General features: G+C 41.8%; 3 protein-coding genes across 9 annotated transcripts in view; 1 reads left to right on the forward strand and 2 right to left on the reverse strand.

The window, feature by feature from the left end:
- Positions 1-3,933, reverse strand: part of ATP6AP1L (ATPase H+ transporting accessory protein 1 like) — a 40,741-nt gene extending 36,808 nt beyond the window's left edge. For all 6 annotated transcript variants that reach the window (XM_054252139.2, XM_035291253.3, XM_054252137.2 and 3 more), the window contains exon 1: positions 1,837-3,933. Coding sequence is in view for 2 of the 6 variants with exons in the window: in XM_035291252.3 (XP_035147143.1) it covers positions 1,837-1,846 (10 nt within the window). In the remaining 4 variants the exon portion in view is untranslated. The remainder of the gene's footprint in view (positions 1-1,836) is intronic.
- Positions 3,934-4,226: 293 nt separating this feature from the next.
- Positions 4,227-6,451, forward strand: RPS23 (ribosomal protein S23). Its single transcript, XM_002744797.4, has 4 exons — positions 4,227-4,261; positions 4,718-4,877; positions 5,994-6,114; positions 6,256-6,451. The coding sequence occupies exons 1-4, from the start codon at positions 4,258-4,260 to the stop codon at positions 6,400-6,402; spliced, it is 432 nt and encodes a 143-aa protein (XP_002744843.1). The 5' UTR covers positions 4,227-4,257; the 3' UTR covers positions 6,403-6,451.
- Positions 6,452-6,503: 52 nt separating this feature from the next.
- ATG10 (autophagy related 10) overlaps positions 6,504-12,901 on the reverse strand; it is a 307,667-nt gene continuing 301,269 nt past the window's right edge. For both annotated transcript variants that reach the window (XM_078365889.1, XM_078365884.1), the window contains one exon: positions 6,504-6,626. The gene's annotated coding sequence lies outside the window, so the exon portion shown is untranslated. The remainder of the gene's footprint in view (positions 6,627-12,901) is intronic.

Below are 12,901 nucleotides of genomic sequence, written 5' to 3' on the forward strand. Positions count from 1 at the left end.
TTAGTTAATTCATTCATTAGTTTTTTACATATATTTTATTTATTATGCTAATTCATTCACTAGTTCTAAGAAGTTTTAATGGTGTTTTCTATACACAGGATCACATCATGTGCAAAGAAATACAATTTAATTTCTTCCTTTCCAAACTGAATGCCTTTTCTTTCTTACTTAATTGCTCTGGCTAGGACTTCTAGCTCTATCTTTTTGAAAGTCCCTCCTTCACCCGTTGATCTGACATCTACTTTTGTCATTTAATAATATTCTATACTCATATGAATCTCTTGCTGGGACTTATTTGTTCTGTGATTGTTCTATTCAACAATTTGTCTACTTTGTGCCAATACTGTACTCTCTTAGTTGTATTCTTTTAGTTGCATAAAATTTCCCATATCTGGTAGGGCTAGTCCTTCTCCAGAAGCTTTCTGGCTATTCGAAGCCCTTTACTCCTCCAGCTTTGATTTCATTTTTCATCACTGTAATTCTTTTCCTGAAAATACTCTTAATTCCTTTGCCCTCCCTCCACCATACTTATCTGACTAGACCTCAACCCCAGCCATTTAAATCTACCTCCTCACCTCTTCAGTTATTTCAGTGAATGAATCTGAAGAAATACACATAACTCACTGATGTCACTTCATAAACAGATTTCAGATGGGCTCTCAGAACTGCTCGACAACCCTATTTTCTTGTCAGTGCATTTTCCCACCATTCTAGATTAGGAGGCAGTATAATATGGGGTCAAATATAAGATTCTAAAACCAGATTACCTGGGTTAAAATCTTAGTTCTACCACTTATTAAATATGTGACCTTGGGCAAAGTTAAACTCACCAAAGCCCAGTTTCTGTATATCTATCCCTCAGTAAAATTCCTTATGAAAATAAAATGAGTTAATACATATAAGCCAAAAATAGCAACTGGCACATAGTAAGTACTATTTAATCCCTGTATTGTTATTGTTGATGATGACTTCACATCTTACCCTTTTTCTCCCACTCTTTCTCTTCACTGATGGCTTTTTTATTTCATTGAAAAAATAAGTCAGAAGAGAAGTTCCACAACCTCCTATCATCAAATCTTCCAATTTACTTGCAGCTGTTCCCATCACTCTATTACTGTACATAAACTGTTATTGTTCCTACAGTTAACTCCTCCACTTGGGCACCCTTCTAGTACACTCAAAGACCTGCTCCTGCAATTCTCCCCTTTCTCTGCTGAATAGCCCATTTTAATTTTCTCAATCTGATCAGCATACAAAAATGTCATAAAAGTTGTCATCTTAAAAATAAAACCCTCACCGGGTGTGGTGGCTCACACCTGTAATCCCAGCACTTTGGGAGGCTGAGGCAGGTGGATCACCTGAGGTCAGGAGTTCAAGACCAGCCTGGCCAACATGGAGAAACCCTGTCTCTACTAAAAATACAAAATTAGCTGAGTGTAATGGCACATGCCTGTAATCCCAGCTACTAGGGAGGCTGAGAAAGGAGAATCACTTGAACCCGGGAGGCAGAGGTTGCGGTAAGGCAAGATCATGCCATTGCACTCCTGCCTGAGTAACGAGAGTAAAACTCCGTCTCAAAAATAAACAAATAAATAAAATAAATATAACCCTCCTAATTCCACATTCCCCTCCAAATGTGGTCCCATTTCTCTGCACATAATAAAAAATGCCTTGAAAAATTGTCTCTATTTGCTGTCTAGACTTCCTTCCCTCCCATATTCTCTTCACTCCAATCCCATCAGCCTTTCACTTTCAATACTCCATGGAATCCCCTTTTGATAAAACGACGAGTAACCTCCACACTGTCAAGTCCAGAAGACAATTCTGTCATCTTACCTCTTTTCATACTTCTTCACTCTTCTTCACTTGGCTTTGAACAGAATATAACACTGGCCACTCTTTCTTCATCTATTTTACTTCACCTGCCTTCTCTTCTGTACCACTAAACTTTGGTGTGCTCAGGACTCTAATCTTTCTCTGTTCTACCTACAGTCATGGCCTAAGCTATCTCAGTCAGAGCCAGAGTTTTTAATACTATCTATTCATTGATGACTCCTGAACTTCGTATCACATATCCAACTGTCCCCTTCACATCCCTGAATGTTTGACACATCCAGACCAGAATTCTTCATTTCCTCCTTTGAAATTTGCTCCTCTCCTAGTATTTCCCACTCTGCAACTCACTCAACTCACAACTCTACAACTCAACCAAGTGCTCAGGTCAAAAATCATAGTGCTCTAATTAACTCCTCTCTCGCATCCTACAGTACTGAGCAAATTCTGTTCATTCTACCACCAAACAGTATATCTTACCCAACCACTTTTTACCATCTCCACTGAGGGTCCAAGCCATCACCATCTCTCATCTGAGCTATTGCAATAACTTCCCAAGTGGCCTCTCAGACTCATGTCTTTTTCTCCTCTCAACAGCCAGAGTAATCCCATAAAAATACAAATTTTTGGTATCTACTCACATGCTCAAAATTTTACTATGGCCTTAAATCACCAGAAGAGTAGAAAAGGGCTTTACCATGGGCTACAGGCTCCACATGTCACTGTGTAACTCTCAGACCCCATATAGAGCCAACACTGCTCCTCAGTTACAATGCTCCCCTTCTTCACTGATCTTTCAGTTCTTAAAAAGCACTAGCCCGGAAGAATGCAGTGGCTCACAGCTGTAATCCCATGTTGGGAGGCTGAAGCGCTTGGATCATGAAGTCAGGAGTTCAAGACCAGCCTGACCAAGATGGTGAAACCCCCATCTCTAAAAATACAAAAATTAGCTGGGCATGGTGGCAGGCGCCTGTAATCCCAGCTACTGAGGAAGCTGAGGCAAAAGAATCGCTTTAACTGGGGAGGCAGAGGTTGCAGTGAGCACAGGGTGTGCCACTGCACTCCAGCCTGGACAAAAAAGCAAGCCTCTGTCTCAAGACAAAAAAAAACAAAACAAACAAAAAAAAGCACTAGCCCATACTGCCATCTCCAGAAATGTCTCCTTAAACTACCCTATCCAGAGTAGCCACCCTCATCCCCAAGTCACTATCACCCATCCAGCTATATTTTCTCCATAACTTTACAGCATTTTTAAAATTATTTAATTTACACCTGTCTGCCTAATCTGTCCTCTCATACTTAGAAAATAAACTCTATCAGAACAGAAACTTTTACCCTATTAATTTAACCGCCATATTCCCGGTACCTACAACAGCATCTGGCACATAGAAAGCATATTTTTAAATCTTACTGAGTGAACCAATATCCCAGAAACCTCTCATAGCTAGTTCATCTTACAGGAGAAACTGAGTATAAGAGTTAATTAAATGGCGGAGCACGGTGGCTTACGCCTGTAATCCCAGCACTTTGGGAGGCCAAGGCGAGTGAATCACTTGAGGTCAAGAGTTCGAGACCAGCCTGGCTACTATGGCGAAACTCCGTCTCTACTGAAAATACAAAAATTAGTGGGTGGTGAACACCTGTAATCCCAGCTACTCAGGAGGCTGAGGTGGGACAATCGCTTGAACCCGGGAGGCAGAAGTTGAAGTGAGCCGAGATCGCACCACTGCACTCCAGCCTGGGTGACAGAGTGAGACCCTTTCTCAAAAAAAAGGGAATTAAATGACTCGCCCAAGGTCGCACACCAGTTAAAATAAATGGCAGCTTTAAAGTTAGAGGCACAGTCTGGCTCCAAAGCTTAGGGTTTTAGTTACTACACCACACTGCTTCACTACATTTTACAATTTACTATGTTGCTTGTGAGTATGAATTAAAGCTCAGAAGTTTAAATTTCCATCCTACTCAGAGGACTCCCGCCCCACTCCATTCCACTCCACAAAGCTTCAGCTCAGCGACCTCTCTTTCCTCAAACCTAGTTCCGACTAACAGATCCCGGCGCCCAGCGCCCAGCACCCTACGCGCCTTGGCTTTGGCAAGGGCGCCTGCGTGGTGAGTGGGTCCCATGCAAAGCATTCTGGGATTGGTAGTCCACGTTCCTCCGGTCTCCAGCATTCACATGAAGAAGACGGGAAAACCCATGTAAATTAGATATCTCTTAATTTCGTACAAATTAAATAAAACGCAGATTCTGGCTCAGGAAAGTGATGCTAACACGTCGTTTTCAAAGGAACGACTCCAGCCTCGGGTCAGGCGCAGCGCAGACCGCGGCTTGGGGTCCTTGGCTGGGCGGGGCTTGCTCGCGGTGGCTTGTGGCTCCTTCCTGCACCGCTTCTCTCTTTCGCTCAGGCCCGTGACGCCGGCAGGATGGGTGAGCTGTCGGGGCCCGTCTGAGGGCGCCGCAAGCGGGACTTGGGGTCTTGGAAACAGGTAGCCGGATGCGAATAGAGTAGGGAGCGGGATGCCACAGAGAGGCTCCATGGGGGAGGGCCGGGGAAGCGCCGCTTCAGGAGGCACATGGTCGGACGCGGAAAGGGCCTATGCCGCGCGTATGCCGCCCAGGTCGGGGTACAGAGGGACGCAGGGAGACCGGCGCTTCCCCCGAGCACTCGAGCGCGGCCTCGTCCTTTAGGAGAACACACCCTCCAGAGATCTCTTCGAACGTTCATTAGCCGGTTCAGGGGAAGGCCAATTGTTTGGCCCACGAGTTAATATACGAGAGTCAGTCGGTTTACGGGTTTATCCCAGGTGAGGCGAGTGTTTAAAAAGACATGGAACACGTAGATGGCGTGTTTTTGAGGAAGAACTAAAATATTTTAATTTTTAGGTAAGTGTCGTGGACTTCGTACTGCTAGGAAGCTCCGTAGCCACCGACGAGACCAGAAGTGGCATGATAAACAGTACAAGAAAGCCCATTTGGGCACAGCCCTGAAGGCCAACCCTTTTGGAGGTGCTTCTCATGCAAAAGGAATCGTGCTAGAAAAAGTGTAAGTGAAAGTCCATTGCTCCCGTCAAGGGTTAGTTTATTATAGGAACTCGAGACACAAACTTAACTGTTTTTAAAGTAATTACTGGATTTTGTGTAGTGGTGTTCACTTGGGCATTGCGGGGTAAAATTAGCGCTTGGGAATTAGGTAATTAGGGTTGTTTTTTTTAAGTTGGCCTGGTAGGAATTGCAGAAGATACTAGCAATGATGAAGTAAAGGACACGCTTCTACTGTGGGAGATGTTATAAGTAAATGGCACGTGTCAGCCATTGTATCTGCAATGAAATGATTTTTCTGCTTGATAAAGATAAGGTGAAGAGAAGTGACTTACATCAGACTTGACTGGAGGTCGTACACCTAAGGCGGAGACATGAAGTTGCCAATATTTGACTGGTTTTGACTTTTAAAAATGATAATTTCATATAGTTCAGTTCTATTTCATGGTAGAGCCATCTTTTTGTCTAATTTTTTTTTTTTTTTTTTTGAGAGGGAGTCTATCTCTGTCGCCTAGGCTGGAGTGCGGTGGCGCAATCTCAGCTCCCTGCATCCTCAGCCTCTCAGTTGGGAATACAGACGCCCACCACCATGCCAGCTAATATTTTGTGTTTTTAGTAGAGATGAGGTTTTGCCGTGTTGACCAGGCTGGTCTCAAACTCTTGACCTAAGGTGATCTGCCCGCCTCGACCTCCCAGAGTTCTGGGATTACAGGTATGAGCCACTGTGCCCAGCCTAGACTTTCTAATTATTATAGTTCTTATCGCAGATACCTCCTTCTTTTTTTTTTTTTTTTAAATGAGATAAAAAAAAATCCACCCAGGCTGGCAGCCTTGACCTTCTAGGCATAGATCCTCCCACCTTGGCCTGGCAAGTAGATGGGACTACAGACCCACACTGCTACTCTGGTCTAATTTTACAACTGTAAAGGGTCTAGAAATTTCCCCCATTGTGCTAATGAAATTAAGACTGACAGAAAACTTGGTTGACATCACAGGACTTAAGCCATTTGAGGTTAGATTAAAAAGATAGAAACGGTTTCTTATTAATCCTCTAGTTTATGTGAAAAAATTATCCTTTTTCAGAAAGCCAGCTCACTCTGCTATGCCTTTTATGTTTCAGAGGAGTTGAAGCCAAGCAGCCAAATTCTGCCATTAGGAAGTGTGTCAGGGTCCAGCTGATCAAGAATGGCAAGAAAATCACAGCCTTTGTACCCAATGATGGTTGCTTGAACTTTATTGAGGTGAGCATTTCAACTCTCTTGTAGCTTCTGTTCTTGGGGTGGCCTCTCACACATTTTTATCTGACCCAAGGGAGTTACCTGAATAAGAGTATTTTTGTGATTGCCACTGACACCATAAATACATTTTTTATTTTATTCCAGGAAAACGATGAAGTTCTGGTAGCTGGATTTGGTCGCAAAGGTCATGCTGTTGGTGATATTCCTGGAGTTCGCTTTAAGGTTGTCAAAGTAGCCAATGTCTCTCTTTTGGCGCTATACAAAGGCAAGAAGGAAAGACCAAGATCATAAATTTTAATGGTGAAAACACTGTAGTAATAAATTTTCATATGCCAAAAAATGTATCTTATTGTTCCCTGTTCTCACCACAAAGATTGTGTTCTTTACCTGCTTTTTTTTTTTTTTTTTTTTGAATCGTAAGCCAGCAAACACAGGACCTTTAGCAATTTCAGGTGATGATAAGACAGTTGTTTTAGGATTCTCTAGGTTTATACCCTGGCACAATTACCCTCATCCTGTGGAATAAGAAAATGAGATAGATCTAGAGTAAATGTGTGGTGTTGTATTTAAGAACTTTAATGGAACTTCAAAAAATTCACAGAAATTCTAGTGAGATAATTTATTTTTTATTCTTGGTATTTTCTGTATCTAGTGTGACTCTTCAAGCAGTTGCCAGGTTTCATTCCCATAGATAATCCTAGGTGCCCTTGGAAATGCATATTCTCGTATCCATCTTTTAGGGACCCAAGATGATAAATAGTAACCTCAAAATTGCTCCCCACTCTATTGAATTACTTAAAGATGTCAGGATCGGCTGGGCACAGTGGCTCACACCTATAATCCCAGCACTTTGGGAGGCCAAGACGGGTGAATCACAGAGTCGAGATCGAGACCATCCTGGTAAACATGGTGAAACCCCATCTCTACTAAAAATACAAAAAAATGAGCTGGGCATGGTGGCACACTCCTGTAGTCCCAGCTACTCAAGAGGCTGAGGCAGGAGAATTGCGTGAACCCAGGAGGCAGAGGTTGCAGTGAGCCGAGTACCATTGCACTCCAGCCTGGGTAACAAGAGTGAAACTTCATCTCAAAAAGTCAGGATCTATGTTGTGATGTGTCTACTGTGTTTGAAATAGGATACAGGCATTGAATCATTTAGTTGGTGGAAGTATATGCCAGGCAACAGATAGCAGATACGTATCAGTATTTTCTCATGAATCTGTCAGCAACCTCCATGTCTTCAAAGACCAGTCAGCAATGGATGTGGTTTACTGTAGAGATAATATTGGTTCTTTTTAATTAAGCTAGGTGCTGAGTACATGCAGGGTTTGCCCTTCACAAATACTTGTTTCAGAATTTTCACGGATACAGTGACATGGTTGAAATGAAGCTATTGACCTTCTGATTTAAATCTGATCTAAGAAACTACTGTTAATAGTAAATACAGGTTAATCAGCCTCGATCAAATCCTAAGGATCATATGAGGTCAGGAGTTAGAGACCAGCTTTACACTGTCTAGGAGCTTTGGAAACAATTGCTTTGGTTGCCCATTTCCCATTGGATCAGGAGCAGAACCTTTGCCATGGCACAGAAGAACCCAGGTTATGCCTCGTCCCTGCATATTCCAGCCTTACCCTGCCATTTTTCTCTTGCAGTCTCTGCTCTAGCAACACTGGTCTCAGTTGCTCACGCTGAAACTTGTGTTCAACACCCAGCCTCAGGACTCTGTTCCTGTTATTAGGGTACCTTGCATGTCATTTGCTCTTACTTCAGAGCTTGTTTTCCAGCACACATGTGCTTATTTCTTTGATGGTCACAGTCTCTGTCCACAAGGGTGGAAAGGCTGCCTGTTGGTTTGCACCGGCATTTCCTAAGGTGTAGCTGCGGTCAGTATTGTGCTTTCTGATGGGCCTTAGCTGACCGAAGCCTTAGTGACGGGGGAGAGATTGCTGGGCCTTGCTCACCGGGTCAGAACCAGGGATGGAGACTACCGTTGCAGCATGGTTCCAGGCCCCAGGCGTCAGGCGCGAGGCAGTCAGCTCTTGCCAGGCAATGCGGTTCTTGTGACCGCAGGGAGGGTGCACCAGGCAGGGGCTGGGACAGCACGGGTTCCCAGGGACCTGTCCCGGTTCCCCTGCTTTCGCGACTCATCGAGACACCTTCGACAATGCCTTGCAGCTGTAGCTTCTTGGCTGCACCCGGGATGCCCTTTTCACTTGTGGAACCATCCTGCCAGAGGCCCATGGGCTGCCAAATTGACCCAAAAATACACCTCCAGCACCTCAGATACAAAAGCAGCTGAGCCTGGTCTTAGTGCCTTCTGCTTTCGCTGTGTGGCCTACCCATTCCTCACTGCCTTATGGCTGAGGCCCCCTTCCTTCATGTATCCAACATGACATGGATGCCAGGCCTGACTGCAAGCCCAGGTCTATGGTAAGAGGAACAATACACTCACCTTGGGCACAAAATGTATGCAAAATTCTAGCAGTGGTTTTTTTCTTGGTAGATGTTGAAAAGCTAAGCCTGTAATTCCAGCACTTTGGGAGGCTGAGGCGGGCGGATCACCTGAGGTTAGGAGGTCAGGAGTTCGAGACCAGGCTGAAATGGAGAAACCCCTTCTCTACTAAAAATATAAAATTAGCCAAGTGTGGTGGCATATACCTGTAATCCCAGCTACTCAGGAGGCTGGGGCAGGAGAATCGCTTGAACCCAAGGGGTGGAGGTTGTGGCGAGCCTAGATCGCGCCATTCCACTCCAGTCTGGGCAACAAGAGCAAGGCTCCATCTCAAAAAAATAATTATAATAAATAAAAAGCTAATTCTAAAATGTATTTAGAGGCCAGGCTCGGTGGCTTAAGCTTGTAATCCCAGCACTTTGGAAGGTTGAGGTGGGCAGATCATCTGAGGTCAGGAGTTCGAGACCAGCCTGACCGACATGGAGAAACCCCATCTATACTAAAAAAAATACAAAAATTACCTGGATGTGGTGCTGGGCACCTGTAATCCCGGTTTCTTGGGAGGCCTAGGCTGGAGGATCGCTTGAACCTGGGAGGTGGAGGTGGCAGGGAGCCAAGATCTCACCACTACACTCCAGCCTGGGCAACAGAGTGAAACTCCATCTCAAAAAAATAATAAAAATTAAGAAAAAATTATATAGAAAGGCAATTAGAATAAATAAAACAATATTTAAAAAGAAAAGTGGAAAAATCATAAAACTTGATTTTAAGACTATAGCTACAGTAATCAAGACTTGCTGGAGGAGCCATCCTGCCAGAGGCCCACGTTTCTCTGGAGGAGAGACAGAAATACCAACGAAATAAGATAGAGAATCTATAAATAGACATTCATAAGTATGACCAATGGATTTATCTTAAAACCAATGGAGGAAGAATAGTTTCGATAAATGATGTGGACTTCCATTTGCCGAAAACAAAAACAAAAAAAGGAACCCAAAACTCACACGTATTATGAAATTTAAAATGGATCATATAACTAAATATAAAATGGAAAGCTATAAAATTTAAAACAGAATATCTTTACAACTTAGGCTTAGGTATAGTTTTTAGACATTACACTAGAAGCACATTTCATAAAAGAAAAAAATGGATAAATTGGTGGATTTCATCAAAATTTAAAAACTTTTTCTCTCTGAAAAGTCCTGTTAAGCTGGGCACTGTGGTTCATGCCTGTAATCCCAGCACTTTGGGAGAATGAGTTGGGAAGATGTTAATAGCTTGAGTCCAGGAGTTCAAGACCAGCCTGGGCAGCAAAGCCATACACCTATCTCTACAAAAAAAATAAAATTAGCCTGGCATGGTTGTGTACATCTGTAGTTTCAAGTACTTGAGTGGCTGAAGTGAGAGGATCAGAGGATCGCTTCAGCCCAAGAGTTTGAGGCTGCAGTGAGCTATGATCGTGCCATTGCAATCCAGCCTGAGCAACAGAGTGAGACCCTGACTTGGAAAAAAAAAAAAAGAATCCTGTTAAGGGGATAAGAAGGCAAACTACAGACTGGGAGAAAGTATTTGCAAGTCACATAGCCAATAAAGGACTTAGATCTAAAAGAGATGAAGAATTCTCTAAACAAAAGTGAAAAACAGATAATCCCATTAAAAAGTGGTCAAATATATGAATATACATCTCTTCACAAAGAAGATGGCAAACAAGCAGATGAAAAGATGATCAAATCATTAAACATCCAGGAAAATGCAAATTGAAACCACAACAAGTTGTCACTATAACCTGACTAAAGTTAAAGATGCTGGCCGGGCACAGTGGCTCACACCTGTAAACCCAGCACTTTGGGAGGCCGAGGTGGGCAGATCACGAGGTTAAGAGATCGAGACCATGTTGAAACCCCGCCTCAACTAAAAAAATACAAAAATTAGCTGGGCGTGGTGGTGCACATCTGTAGTCCCAGCTACTTGGGAGGCTGAGGCAGGAGAATCGCTTGAACCCAGGAGGAGGAGGTTGCAGTAAGCCAAGATCATGCCACTGCACTCCAGCCTGGTGTCTGGTGACACAGCGAGACTCTGTCTCAAAAAAAAAAAAAAAAAAAAAAAAGCTAAAGATGCTGATAATACCAAGTACTGGTGAGAATGTAGAGAGTAGAGTAACTGAATCTCATACATTGTTGACAGAAAAATGTTGCAGTCGCTCTTGAAAAGTTTGTCAGTTTTTTATAAAGTTAAACAGTTACTTCATATGACCCAGAAATTGTACTCCTGGGGAGAGGATTGAAATACAGCAATGAAAATATGTGTCCACACAAAAACCTGTATATAAATATTCATGGCAACTTTATTTGGACAGCCAAGAAATACAAACAACCTAAATATGGTTCAATGGGCAAATATATACACTGTGGTATACCCATAAATGACATACTACTTAGCCAGATTATTACATAAAACAACTTCTATGAGTCTCTAGGGTTGTATAATGGGTACAAAAGGCTGATCTCAAAATGTTGTATCTTGTATGGATTCATTTATATAACACTCTTGAAATGACAAAATTATAGCAATGGAGAAGAGACCAGTGATCACTAGGGATTAAAAATGGGGGCAGAGTCTGACAATAAAAGAAAGGTTAGTATGGGGGAGTTTCTTTGTAAGAATGAAGACACTTTGCGTCTTGATCTTGGTAATGTTTATGTAAATCAATACTTGCAATGGAATTTCATAGTAATATACACACAATAAAAGCATGTAAAAATTGGTGAATGAGTAAATTCTGTAGTTAATAGTTTTGTACTAATGTCAATTTCCCAGTTTTGAAAATATACTCTGGTTATAAAAGATATTATAATTTGGGAAAGCTGGATGAAGGATATAACAAACTATTCTATTTTTGCAACTTCTGTGTGCCTTATTTATAAATAAAAAGTAATGTATTCTTATATGTGTGTATATATAAATTTTATGAATGGGTAGTCTGTTATTTCATCAATACAGATTATCTTTATTTGCCTAGCAAAGTCCAAACAAATCAGAAATTGTTACAGCAAAAACAATCAGGATATCACTTAGTACTGCGGTTCCCAAACCCAGGGACATCAGAATTCCCCTGGGAAACCATCTTGAGGGTATCCAGGAAAAATCTGTCAGGTAGTTCTTATGTAGCCACCTCCTGTTTTCTGCATTTGTGGGAATTACTGCTTTCATCTTATAAGTCAGAAGCCCAAATAACGCAGCTTTTAAGTATTTTAGAAATAATTTGCCCAAGTAATCGGTGCAGCTCAAATCAGAACAATAGTCTATTCTCCATATGGAATTATTTCTGTCAGAGACACCCCATTGCAAAATGATAAACACTGCCTTACAGGTAGCTTCTTAGTAAATTCAGGCATAAACTTATTTGGGTATTTAGTAAGAGTGAAGGGAAGAGGAGAGGTATAATGTGATTAGTAAATTTTCTGTGTATTTAAATGAAAATATTGAAATACTCCAGTTACTGATGCTTTGAAAAAAAATTTGAAAGTCTAAAAACACAACACCTCAGATAAACGTGGGCTTTTTCCTGTTATTTTTTTATAGCACTGAGAGACGCGGTTCTAATTTGACAGCTACACAAATTCAAATGTATATCTGTATGTGTATTGGATTCCTGTATTTCATTCCAGGAAAATATCTAGTTGTAGGATTGGTCATAATGGTTACACTATGGATAATATTCCTGGAATCTGTTGGAAGATTGTCAAAGTAGCTAGTGTTTTTCTTTATTGGCTTTGCATAAAGCCAAGAAAAGAGACTAAGATAATGAATTACCATATGACAATAAAAATTTTCACTAACAGTAACTTATCTTTATTTTAACCTATAAAATCTATGTGAGTGGATCATTTAAGCATTAACTCACATTCTTATGCTACTGTAGCTGGGGCACTGTCTTCACTGGTTATACTGAGCAGTCTTCATTTCTAACACAAATCCTCTCCTTATTGTTTGGTAAAGTGATGTCATGTTTGTTAGTACCTGAGGAATAGAAGTGGATTTTATAGCTTATAAATTGTCACAGTAATGTCACCACAGCAGGTGTAGAGCAAACCATTAAAACATTTAACACATGTTTTAAAGCATGACTTGTCTCATAGGAGAAAATAGTTTTTTAGAGTGACACATTTGAAGGGAACCAGGAGTGACAAATAACCAATATTCTCAAAAATGCACATGCCCAGTTGCCACCTCATTCAGATGGTCACTAAAGCCTCCAATGTGTGGTTTATCTTCAAAAACAAGGGAGCCACTCACACACAGCTCTGATGTACGTGACGAGCAGCATCACAAATT

This window comes from Callithrix jacchus, chromosome 2, assembly GCF_049354715.1.
Source record: "Callithrix jacchus isolate 240 chromosome 2, calJac240_pri, whole genome shotgun sequence".
NCBI classification, from domain to species: Eukaryota; Metazoa; Chordata; class Mammalia; order Primates; family Cebidae; genus Callithrix; species Callithrix jacchus.

Bases quoted from the DNA above. Each gene is read 5' to 3' on its own strand.
- RPS23 (XM_002744797.4), top strand. The intron at 4,878-5,993 runs GTAAGTGAAAGT...TTTATGTTTCAG, and splicing joins GGAATCGTGCTAGAAAAAGT to AGGAGTTGAAGCCAAGCAGC. The intron at 6,115-6,255 runs GTGAGCATTTCA...ATTTTATTCCAG, and splicing joins GTTGCTTGAACTTTATTGAG to GAAAACGATGAAGTTCTGGT.